This window comes from Ictalurus punctatus, chromosome 27 (genome assembly GCF_001660625.3).
Source record: "Ictalurus punctatus breed USDA103 chromosome 27, Coco_2.0, whole genome shotgun sequence".
NCBI lineage: Eukaryota > Metazoa > Chordata > Actinopteri > Siluriformes > Ictaluridae > Ictalurus > Ictalurus punctatus.
The window spans coordinates 671,676-685,000 of record NC_030442.2 but is presented as its reverse complement, the minus strand read 5'-3'; the positions used below and the strand labels follow the sequence as shown (position 1 = coordinate 685,000).

The 13,325-nt window shown below is 40.0% G+C and overlaps 1 protein-coding gene across 1 annotated transcript in view; it reads right to left on the bottom strand.

The window, feature by feature from the left end:
- il1rapl1b (interleukin 1 receptor accessory protein-like 1b) overlaps nt 1-13,325 on the bottom strand; it is a 313,259-nt gene that overhangs the window by 39,117 nt on the left and 260,817 nt on the right. The window contains exon 7 of the mRNA XM_017458332.3: nt 3,371-3,503. Coding sequence (XP_017313821.1) covers nt 3,371-3,503 — 133 coding nt within the window. The remainder of the gene's footprint in view (nt 1-3,370; nt 3,504-13,325) is intronic.

Below are 13,325 nucleotides of genomic sequence, written 5' to 3'. Positions count from 1 at the left end.
CAGACCAGCCCATCTGGTACCAACATCCATGCCACGATCAAAGGCACAGAGATCACACATTTTCTTTATTATGATGTGTGATGAGAACATTAACTGAAGCTTTTGATCAGTATCTGCAAGATTTTTGCATTGTTCTGCTGCTGCCACATGATTGGCTGACTAGATATTATTATTATTATTATTATTATTATTATTATTATTATGAATGTGCAGGTGTACAGGTGTTCCTAATAAAGTGGATGTGAGTGTATAAGCAGCAGGCTTTATTGGAAATAGCAGTGCAGTGCAAACATTATCAACAAACACTGGAAAGACTGTATACAGTGATAAAATGAATAGGGATATACAGGACTGTACAGGGTGAATATGCGAAAAAGAAGAACAATTTTGTAGAAGTAAAGTGGCAGTGCATGTTGAGAGATAAATGGTCAAATAAAACTATCATCCAAATACTGATGTTGGATACTAGATCTGCCTCCAATAAGGTTGCTGATTTCACCCAAGGGCATGCCAGAGATACCATGACCCCTATAATGCCAAAGATTTTGGTGTAAATCAAAGATGCTCTCTTACTATCAATTACAGTGTTCTAACATTTCTCAGAAACATAGCCAAATTATTATATATGCATCTGAGACATTACTTTGCACTAAATCAGTACATGCTTTTCATAACCCTACACTGTTTCAGGAGAGCAGCAAGAGAGACACACGGCTAAACCATGCAGCGCTTTAAATGTCATTAGTAGGATTTTATAGTCAATGCAGAACTTAAGAGGTCACCAGTGTAGCTTGAATAAAATTAGGGTGATATGCTCGGATTTTCTTTTCCTGATACCTGGACATGGGCTGCTGAATTCTGAACAAGCTGAGGCGTTATTAAAGACACTGTAGGGACACCAGCAACACTTTACAATAGTCCCATTTAGAGGTTATGAAAGCATGCAGTAGTTTTCAGCATCATGTAGGTTTAGTATATTTGGTTGGAACATCAGATTTGAACCATGAGCAGATTTAGAGATTAGTTACATAAAGATTAAAATGATAACCAGCATATACTGTAAGGTTACACTAAGGCATTTCACTGTAGTGTTCAGAAATGTTGTCGAGCTCCTACAGGAGAAATCAACAACATTATTGCAGGCAGATGTAATGCCCAACATACCAACGTTAGTATTTCTGATATTTGTCTCTGAAAGTTTATCTTATAATAAAATATTTTAAGTCTGTTAGGTGTATTTAAGCTCTCCACTTATGGTTTCAAACTGTAGTCTTTCAGTGTAAACTGGACAGGAAACAGTTTGTCTAACCCAGTTGTGTTTTTAAGCCTGTTCATTAAAATATCATGGTCAATATTGTAAAATTCTGCACTAAAGTCCAACCGTACCAATGCAGAAGGACATGCACATTATCCACTTTATTCAGCAATGATTTTGGACTATGATAATTCCTAAAACCATACTGTAATACATACTGCTTGTTATGACTGCTTAATCCAAGATGCTGATAAATGTGAGCAATCATGCATAATGCATAATGATTGGTCTCTCCTGACCAATCTCAGATTTATGGTTAATTAGGAATTGTATGTTTCTTCATTAATAGGCCTCATCATTAAATACATTGTTACAACATTTCAGTCTTTTATATCTAAAGCACTTTCACTTCATTTTCACCTGGAAAGTGGTAAATAAGACGATTATTTTTCATTATTATTATTATTATTATTATTATTATTATTATTATTATGTAGTGCTCATACTCATGGCCACATGCAATAAACAGAAACGGAAATATCTGTTTTCTTTTGGTCATGGACAGTTTGTGGAACGGTATTCCAAAGTCCAGTGGCACTGAATAATCTGACACCGTAGAAAACCAGTGGACCGGTACACGTTGATTACTGTTAGGTTTTTTCACAAACATGGTGCTGGTGATGGTTCCATAGCTAGTGTCTATGGTGTGTTTCCAAAACTTGATATTTCATTGCATTCTCAATGCCAAAAGAACAACTTCTTCATGATTAAGAGTGAATTTAAAAAATAACTTGCACAACTGCATAAGGTTACCCTGAACTACCCTGAACTTGCAACGCGCTTGAGCACCAGCCCTGCCACCTTGGCAGTGGAAAAAAGGCTGGATGGCTTGATTGTGTGAACTGGGGTGTACTGGATGACCCGACTATGTGAGATGGGGTGTACAGAATGACTCAGTTATGTGAACTGGGGTGTACTGGATGACTCGAGTATGTGAGACGGGGTGTACTGGATGACTCGAGTATGTGAGACGGGGTGTACTGGATGACTCGGGTATGTGAGACGGGGTGTACTGGATGACTCGAGTATGTGAGATGGGGTGTACTGGATGACTCGGGTATGTGAGACGGGGTGTACTGGATGACTCGAGTATGTGAGATGGGGTGTACTTGATGCAAATCACTGAGAAATATGAAAAGAAGCATCTAAAACAGCTAGACCTCAGATTCAGGTCTGTTTGTCCAGCAGATCGTTAGACCCTGACTTCATGCAGTAGATCCTGTCAGCACACCTTAATCAGGATTGCATGCTGCACTACATTATTAATGTGCATTGTTAAACACTGATAACGACGAGAAAATGAGCAGCCAACATGATTTTCAGAAGGAGCCATCTCACCTTACTACTACTACTACTACTACTACTACTAATATTACACTAATACTACTACTAATACTATTACTACTACTACTACTACTACTACTACTACTACTACTACTACTAATATTACACTAATACTACTACTAATACCACCACTACTACTACTACTACTACTACTACTAATATTACACTAATACTACTACTAATACTATTACTACTACTACTACTACTACTACTACTACTACTACTACTACTAATATTACACTAATACTACTACTAATACCACCACTACTACTACTACTACTAATACTACTACTACTACTATTACTACTACTACCATCCCTCAAAGAGATTTTACACTTTGCAGTTTATACGTAGAATTACATTTCAATTCCACATATCTATAGTTATATATCCCGTAAACAACCATCAGAGGCATGTGATCATATTGCATCAGTAATCGGCTTTTTGTAAACGCTAAACGTTACACTAACTCCCCTCTTATAACATGGAGAGATTAGATGTGAAGATGGAAATGGCGCCAGGATTGAAACAAAACTTCAGTTTTGGTCCCTGTTTCCACTGAGCATCCAAGATTTCATAAAAAGCCTGAGATGAATGCATAGTTTAGCTTATCTGAAGACTGTTTCAAGGACACACGCGAGAGTATTACAGTAAGCTAGAGCATATCACTTTAAAGACAACGGGTCACTTTGATTAGAAAAATTCTCTCACTTGATTTCGCTCTCTCGAATCCGGCTCTCGTCCAGGTCCTCAATGAACTTCTCGCCCTTCATCCAGTAGATGAGCGGGCTCACATCCCCACTGTAGCCAAAGAATGCTCGACATGTCAGGTTCACCAGACTCCCTGCAGAGATGAAAAACAGAGTGTCAGAGATGTCACAGGACCGGTCAGCTGGACATCCATCGCAGACATGGAAGGACCTTGAACAGGCGGTGGTGACCATACCGATGAAGCTCAGACCATGTGCATGCTCCTGTTGTTGGTATTATACTTACACTTGTCTAATATTTATCACATGCATAGATGTGAAAGCTATGTTAGCTGATGTCTGAAGCATCTGCTGATATTCTTGTAAACAAACCAGTGTATTCTTCTGCATGTGTACTTCACATAGAGTTCAGTGAGATATGCGCTTCATTAGACTTTACTCATTATCCTCTATAGTATTTATGTATAATCACAAACTGTGTTTTGAATATTTATGGCAGATACATGTACATAATAAAGGCGGGGAAATCAAGTGATGTCTATTTCCCATACAGACAGCAAGTGACAGCCCCGATTGATGTGTAATAGCCTGATATTTTAGATGTAGAGATGATAATAATACTGCTGTTCATGATGAGACCAGTTTCCTCCCTAATCATCTTCTCAATACTGTCCTCAATCACTCAATAAATTGCCTGAAGACATCACTTGTACTTAAGAAAAAAAGAAGTGTTTTTTTTTTTTCTTCTTTTCCACTAGATCACATCTATCTAATATCAGATCTAATAAATGTGTCTGGAATGTTTTCAGAATCATGGTCAATTCATTTTTCATATTTAATAAGCCACACAATGATGGCACAGCAAAATTATTCACATAGCGAATGAAGATTTATTTGAAAAAATGCTAAATTAAACCAAACCAATACAGCACATACTGAGAGTTTTCAGACCACTGCTGGCTCATCTATCACAGAGAGGGTTTTGAGATAAAGATGACAGTGATTCAAATACATTTGTCTGGGGCAAAAAAAACAAACAAACAAACAAACAAAAAAAAACAGATGAGGGCACATCATGAAGCCAAATCATCTCTGTTTATTTTCGGTTAAATGAGGTGATGCAGAGAATCCATGAAGAGAAGCGTATTATGCTGCCCATAGTGTATATGTGGTTAAATAAACAAGCACTGCAGCATTACTGCACGATTGGTGTTTATACTGCAGAAATTATACAAGACAAGACACAGATATACCAGGCAAAAATAATGGCTTCCCTTTCATTCCTTGTGTCAGTGTTAAAGCCTCTAATAGGCCGTGCTTGGCCACTGTTTGTGCTCACATTACTCTCGGAAAAGTCTCCCATGCTTTTGTTTCTCGCATTGATTGTTTAAGTACTTGCATGAGTTCAAAACACAACCAGCAGATTTTTCTTTGGATTTGGTTTTCATCAATGTGAGAACAACACTGCAAGAATGTCGTGGTTTGAAATGGGTTTGTGATCCAAAACGATCATATCCTTCTTTTTCTGACTCTCCTCTACGGGTATTACAAGTATTGATCATACCTTTCTAGCAGAACGTCACTTTAGGAAAACAGAAATCACCCACTACCCCTGTCAGTGTTCCCCAAGGCTCAGTACTCAGTCCCCTCCTTTCTGTCATATACATGCTACCGGTTGGACACATTCTCCATAGTCATGGTCTGAAAGGTATATGATTTTCAGTGATGTCAGTGCAAGCTGAATGAGATCTTTCCTAAATTAAACACAGACTAAACAGACATACTGCTATTCTATGACTTCTCTTCCTTCTTTATTTTTAATGATTTGACTTTGTTTACACTTGCTTTACTTTATTTTACATAGATAAACACATACATACGTATTAAAGAAACGTGCTATATAAATTGAACATATACCTACATTCATTAAGTCAACGGCAAATTCATTAAAAAAAACTTATTGTGCGTCAACAGAGGGAGAAATTATTATTATTATTATTATTATTATTATTAATATTATTATTTAAATATGATCATTGATGGTGTGCATCCCAAATATGTTAACTTCCAGTAAATAACAACAGACATTTTGCATTGAAATTAAGAGTGATGTTATCTTGTTTGAGAAATAAAATTTTGCAAAAAGAATATTGTGTTCATATATGAAGCGTGAAACCAGTTAGTGGTAGTAGACTCAGACTTTCAAACTCTATAATAACAACCCCAAGGAGTATGCAGCTAATGAATAAAGGGTCATCGAGTCAATTACATTAGAATTCAATCAATTCCATTCACTGAAAGCACCACGTTTCATTATCGGGAACTTTAATCACTTTAATTAATTTCCTCTACGAGTCTCAGAATCACTACCAGTATGTGAACTGCCCCCAAATCAAACACTGGATTTGTGACATGGATCACTTCTTACTGCTTAAAGACTCCTTCAGACAGTAATGATCAGGATAGCATCTTCCTTCTGCTATGACTGATGTTTGGATTGATGCTGTAGAGCCAGGGTGGTGAACTCAATTTCTGTGGGACCTTGAAGGCCCTTAACGCAGAGTATATATATATATTCTCTAATTTAACATTAATTTTTGATTCATGATGATGACAAATTTGTATTAATTCATACCATGATTGTGTTCTGCATCAGTAAAGAAGACATCATGTAGACTTATCTTCTCTCAGCCTCCAACAGCTCTTATAATGATTCTTTATTGGTCACATATACATTACAGCACAGTGAAATTGTTTTCTTCGCATACCCCAGCATGTTAGGAAGTTGGGGTCAGAGCACAGGGTCAGCCATGATACAGCGCCCCCTGGAGGGGAGAGGGTTAAGGGCCTTGCTCAAGGGCCCAACAGTGGCAACTTGGCAGTGCAGGGATTTGAACCCTCGTCCTTCTGAACAGTAACCCAGAGCCTTAACCGCCAAACCACCACTGCTCACTTTATACATTTTAACATTTGCAGTCAATCATTATAACACTGGGCGCATTTATTAAGCGTTTTTAGACAAACTCTGCACGTGTCTGTATTTAAGCCCATAAATATGCATTGAAACACCTCACTTCCACTTGCCGTACAATATAACTGACAATATAAATAATATATATCGATTATATTGATTGATGTCATGACTGTGCAGCCTGTGCTGTCGCTGGAAAGTGTACAATAATGATATGTATATGTTTGTTCACTGTTCTAATATCTTCTTTCACGTTTTGAAGTTAACTGCATTGTAAATACAGCAGTTCCAATACCATCTGTCCCCATTACTCACGACACTGTTTTACACATTACTGTGTTGGTGCTCTTTATCGAATGAAACCTGCTGTCGTGCTCCGACGCCGGTGACGGTGACACAGGTGCGGATCGGATGGATGTTTTAATTGTGAAGTCTCCGTAATACAAAACTGCTGCAGAATGAAAACGCGATATAGTATTATTTATATAATTCTGCAGTGAATACTAAATGGATTCACATTGAACCCTTTGTCAGCATTTACATTAACCTCTATGAAAAAAAAAACTCTGGACTAACATTAAAATCCATCCTAATCTGCTGTGTAATTCCAAACTGTTGAAGGTGACATTGAAGGAAGAGGCTGGCTCTTTATCAGCCGACAGCTTTTTTTTTTTTTACAAAGTAAAGGCCACTACAAATGGCGAGACGTGGAATTAGGACGGCAAAATGAAAGTCTAAAACTTTTGTGGAAGAGAAGCTTACAGTCAGCAGCTTTATATCTGCCTGGAGAGGCATAAAGGCTATGGAAGGATTGCAAAGGAAGACCAACTGTGAAATTACCTCTAGAGGCTCTTTTACAAACAAAACTGATATAGTGAATGGCTTGAAATATTTTTATTTGATATTTGATGTGCATCAATTTGGAGAAGAGAGGAGCTGCGTCAGTTTCTTGGTTGCCGGATTTTAATAGCGTGAATAAAGCAGTAATATTAAAAGCCTTACAGAGAACGCATCGCGTGCAGGACAGTGCTTGTGGGAGAGTATTTCAAACTTACTCAACTTTTCAACATTCTTTTCTGATGAGAAGCTGTTTTTTTTTTTTTTTGAAAGCCTGTTCAATGCCAGTTCAATGCTTGACTGGTTTGGATGGAAGGTGCTGATAAATTTTCCATAATCAGCGACTCTGACAGTAGCTCCTATTGCAAGGTTTATATGAATGCACTCCGATATTAACACAATACACAGGCACTTGTATTGTACAGTAGATGCTCCACATTATTGGATTAAAACGTGTGTAACTGGTGATTCTCTCAAAAGAGAAGAAAACAAATGCTGGAGAGGGAACAGCTGTTCATAGCTGCTATATAAGTAATAAACAAAACTAACTTGTGTCATGGAAATCCCCGACATTTAACGTAACCATGGAAATGGATAAAAGTATAATGTCATTCTTTAATGAATAAACATTGACAAGCCACTGTGGTATAATAGGAATAAAACTATATATATATATATATATATATATATATATATATATATACACACACACACAGTGTGTACGTTGATTATTTCCCTATAACAGCACATGCCCTGTTTTACAATGATTTACAACTCCAGGATCCCAGGTTCGATCCTGAGTTCAGGTTACAGTCAGTTCTCCTCCTGGGCTTCCTCCTGGTTCTCTGGCTTCCTCTCACTGTCCAAATATGTACAGGGAGGTGGATTGGCTCGGTGAAATTGCCTCTAGGTGTGAATGAGTGTGAAAATGTGTGCACATGGTGCCCTGTGACAGACTGGTGTCTAATTCCGGGTGAATTCTCCTGCCTTTGTTGTCTAGTGCTACCAGGATGGGCTCCAAATCCACAGTGACGCTGACCAGAACAACAACAAAAAAATCCTGAAAATGAATGGATGAATGAATATAATATTGATTTTAGGGAAATAATGGATATCGCCCCTAGAATGTTGAGGTTATAGATTCTTGTAAAAACACGGGCGTGGTTATTGATGACGAGAAGGACAACAGCAGTGCTCTATATGCTGAGAAATCCAGGTGCTTACTTTGCTTCATAAATCATTTAATCTCTTTAATATGGATGACATTTTCTGGATTTTCTCTTTTTATGTTATGAGCAAAGAATCGTTAATACTTAATGATCTCTCTTGTGTGTTATACTCTGAATTTCAACTAACCTTCGCTCCGCAGTACGGAATGTCATCCTTATTCCGAAGACTACTTTAAAGGAAAATGCATCGTTGTCAGATGATCAGATAAAATAATAATAATAATAATAATAAGCTTAGTAAAGACTTTTAGCTATTTGTAGTATTATACGGCATTTATTCACTGGTAGAATTTGTATTTATGAATGTTTGATGCTAGAACAAACTGCCATGTAGTAGCAGTAAAGTTTATTAAATTGACCTGCTCTTATTACGTGCTCGCACTGCAGGAGCTGATGCAAGTACAATGGGTCTTCTGTCGATACTCTGTTTCGAGCTGTGAGCTGAGAAAAACACATTCAGTGGAGAGAGAGAGAGAGAGAGAGAGAGAGAGAGAGAGAGAGAGATGCAGATAGACTGAAGAAGATGAGATGCGAGTGATGTTGAATTGGACGAGAGCGTTCTAATCTGACATGCCAAGAGGAACAACCATTTTTGTTGGCACCACTGCTCTCTTTTCCTTCTTCATCAGATTTTACATATCTCTAGCGGGAATTCTGATCAAGCACGCCTCCCCTCCATCGTTCTGCCGTCCTTTCACTCGGGACCGCTGTCTGACAGTGGACGCTTTATATGATATGTGGCAGTTGAGAAATGTGTTTGGTATAAACAGCACACACACTCCTGTTTGATGGAAGTGAGCACCAGAGACTTGGCTTAAAACAAAAAATAAAAATAAAAATAAAAAGACAGCATGTCCATGCACACACACACACACACACACACACACACACACACACACACACACACACACACACCGCAGAGAGCCCTGACCTTTACACAAGGCTTCATAATTATTCAGCTGAGTGCACTTTGTCAACAAGCCTTATTATTCAACTCCCTTCTGAGAGGATGTGAAGAGACATCTTCCATGATGCTGATGCCAAGTAATTCTACCTCTATCAAAATAATTAGTGTACATTAGTCACTTATGTTGTGTATATGTCTCTCAGCGGGAATCATTTTGTGTTCACTCGGTCTTGCTAGCAAAAACATTTAAGTTCTCTACTGCAAACTCGGTGTGTCTGGTTGTAGTTCTACTCTCATTCACCAGAGGGCATTGAACTACCATGAAGACAAAACACCGCTTTACACATTTATAAGAGAGAGAGAGAGAGAGAGAGAGAGAGAGAGAGAGAGAGAGAGATCCAAAAGGAAGGATCCTTTTTTATTCTTAATCACTAAGCCATTATTTAGTTACACGGTGAATTGTCAATGCCTCTAATTGCTGTGTCTGACCACGAAAATGCAGCCCATGGTTTATTCATGGCTACACACTGGTTAAAGTTTAACCCTAATGAAAAATGAATCTAAGAAGAAGAAAAAAAAAAGAAAAAAAGACCACAACTCCTTCCAGGTTTCCAGGTAGCGCTTACTTATTATTAGCCATGTCTCACTTTCCTTTCTCTCTCAGTTCTCTGAGGACTCCCACACTGCACTGCCTCTCGTTTTTCACTGCACTAACACTCTCGAGTTCGCTGATAATGAGCTGATATGTTACGTCAGGTGTGGAAAAAAAACTCAGAACTGGGAAAAGTGCGTCAACAGATTTCGGTGCTGATGACACACTTGCAGAGTGCAGAGTTTGAGTCCGGCCAGGCTCCTCGTGCCTCCATGCCTGAAACCAGAGGCAAGAACACATCCGAAAGCTTTCGATTCATTTAAATCCAGACCCCTTGGCCCATGTGGCTGTGGCTTAATGCGATTGTCTGCTCCCTTTCTCTGCATCCTCTTATCTTCCCTGCCTTTCTTAAGCTTCTCCTCCATAGTTAGAGAGAAAGAAGAAGAGAGCTAAAACCGCAGCACATCCCCCCAGCGAACAGAAGCAGACGGCCAATGGACAAAAAGAAGGGCAGATATGAAAACCACGAGAAACATGAACACAGACACACACACACATGCACACATAGACACACACACACACCTTTATTTCAGCATCCAATTAAGAGGAGGATGTATATTTCTGGTGAAGAAGTGCAGCTTTAGTTCAGTCGCTGATGGGTTTTAGATCAGGGAGAGAGAGAGAGAGAGAGAGAGAGAGAGAGAGAGAGAGAGAGAGAGAGAGAGAGTGAGAGAGAGAGAGAGAGAGAGGGAGAGAGAGAGGGAGGGCGATAGAGAGAGAGAGAGAGAGAGAGTGAGAGAGAGAGAGTCTGTGAGAGAGAGAGTGAGAGAAAGAGAGAGAGAGAGAGAGAGGGAGAGAGACAGAGACAGAGAGAGAGAGAGAGAGTGAGTGAGAGGGAGAGAGAGAGGGAGGGCGAGAGAGAGAGAGAGACAGAGAGAGAGAGAGAGGGAGAGAGAGAGAGAGAGTGAGAGAGAGAGAGTGTGTGAGAGAGAGAGTGAGAGAAAGAGAGACAGAGAGAGAGTGAGAGAGAGAGAGAGAGAGAGAATGTGTGAGAGAGTGAGAGAAAGAGAGACAGAGAGAGAGTGAGAGAGAGAGTGTGTGTGAGAGAGAGAGAGAGAGAGAGAGAGAGAGGGAGAGAGAGAGGGAGGGCGAGAGAGAGAGAGAGACAGAGAGAGAGAGTGAGAGAGAGAGAGTGTGTGAGAGAGAGAGTGAGAGAAAGAGAGACAGAGAGAGAGAGTGAGAGAGAGAGAGTGTGTGAGAGAGAGAGTGAGAGAAAGAGAGACAGAGAGAGAGTGAGAGAGAGAGAGAGAGAGAGAGAGAGAGGGAGAGAGAGTGTGTGAGCGAGTGAGAGAAAGAGAGACAGAGAGAGAGTGAGAGAGAGAGTGTGTGTGAGAGAGAGAGAGAGAGAGAGAGAGGGAGAGAGAGAGGGAGAGAGAGAGAGAGTTTACAGAAGTGGGGGATTACATCAGTGATTTTCAGTGAGAGGGGCTCGGTGTATCAGCCCGGAGAATCGATAGGTCCCCTCACAAGTGCTCATTTTATATTTATGTAATATCTTTCAGAAGCAGCATTACGAAATATTTATAAGCTTTTGCATTTCACAAATCAACCACATCACCATGACAGTGTATGTGGAAGAAAAAACAAAAAAACATGTGGATGTTGTGTTAATTGCACACCTGGGTTCAGCGGGAACGGGAGATTAGACTGGAACGCTGTGAGACACGTGAGCCAGCACAGTGACCGTACAAAAGCACGAGGAAACGTTTCATCCTTCTCTCTCCTTTAATCCACTAACTGTATTAGTGACCGGAAAATTGCCTGGAGCACTTCTGAACCATATTTAAAACAAAAGCACTGCTTTCCTAATGAGGTGAAGCTTCATCCCAATTACACCATAATCACAGTAATAACAACAAAAAACTCCTTTCCTGTTGATTTTACACATGTCAGTAGTATGTACATTGTTGTGAATGTGTCTGTGTGTGTGAGAGAGAGAGAGAGAGAGAGAGAGAGAGAGAGAGAGAGAGAGAGATCCAGCTTTTCTATGGTTAATCACGTCTCCATGGCATTTTAATTGCATTTTGCTCTCCTATTCTCAAAGTGCACTCAGCCAATTTGTGCAATTCCATTCAGGACGGCACATTTGCTGCTATTCACGCACGACCAGGCGACAAAAACGGTTGGCTTCAGCGCCTTTCTGCTTATTGCCATGCTACAGAGAGCTTTTGTGCGTTCACATGCCACAACTAAACTACTGTGTCTTCACAGGTTGCGTGTGTGTGGGTGTCATGTTTACCCAAAGCTCACTCATCACACCGTATGCTGGACGCTTCGGGGCGTCCGGCGCAGTGGGGACTCGGTACAGGGGGTCACAAGCACGGCAATCTAACACACACATGAAAGGACTGATGTGTCTGTGTGTGGACTTGTTGTCTGAGAATGCAGAGCCCCCTTTTGCTAAAATAAGGCACTCGACTACCAGTGCGGGTTGACATTTGAAAAGATCAGCATGCTCCTTTCTCCACTCCTGCTTCAACAAAGAAAGGTACTCGAGTCCACCCTGCAGAGTGCACAGTTCCTCTGCGCTTTCTCCTCCCGAAGACATTCGAATAACATGTAGACGTTTCACATTAATCTAAGGCACTTCATTTGAATGACATGTTGGTAATTGAAACATATTGAATCATAACAATACGCTATTCAGACTGTTCACGATTTCTGACTGCTTTTAACAGGAAGCTTTTATTTTTAATCAAAGTACATTGAACTAGGCTCACGGGGTCACCAGCGCAGCGTGGACTAATGACCCTGGAGCATCAGTGTGCTGCCCAAGCATGGTTTTCCTGCAATTGAATACGCTACAGTGTGGTAGCTAATGTAATAAAGGGTGTCCCAAACGTCTCCATACATAGGGGAAATCGACATCTTTTCCAAAATGTTTCATTCTTAGTTTCTATTTTTTTTTTCAGCCTTTAAGAAGAACAAAAGAAGAAGGTATTGAAATCATTCTCACGGCTGGAGCGGGAAGCTGTCTCAAGGTTGTGATGGACTTCCACAGGATACATGGCGAGCACATCACACACACGATACTGACAAACTTATTAACAAACTCAAAAATACTGAAACCGTCGCGGACAAACCGAGAAACGGTGCTGGCAACCAGAGTGCATTAATGTAGACTAAAGCGAGAAAAAAACAACGTGTACATGATCTCCCTAAGAGAAGGCGAGTGTGCAATCCTCTTCTGAAGGAGCACATGGTGCGGGACAATGTCAGCAACATTTATTTAGCTACGAGCAGCGAAGTGCAGAGTTATATCCTCTTGATATAGTTAACTGTGAGATGATATGGAGAGTTTTATGATGGCTTTGAGCTGGAATTTATTTTGCACAGCTTCCTCAGTGCTTTTTTTTTCTG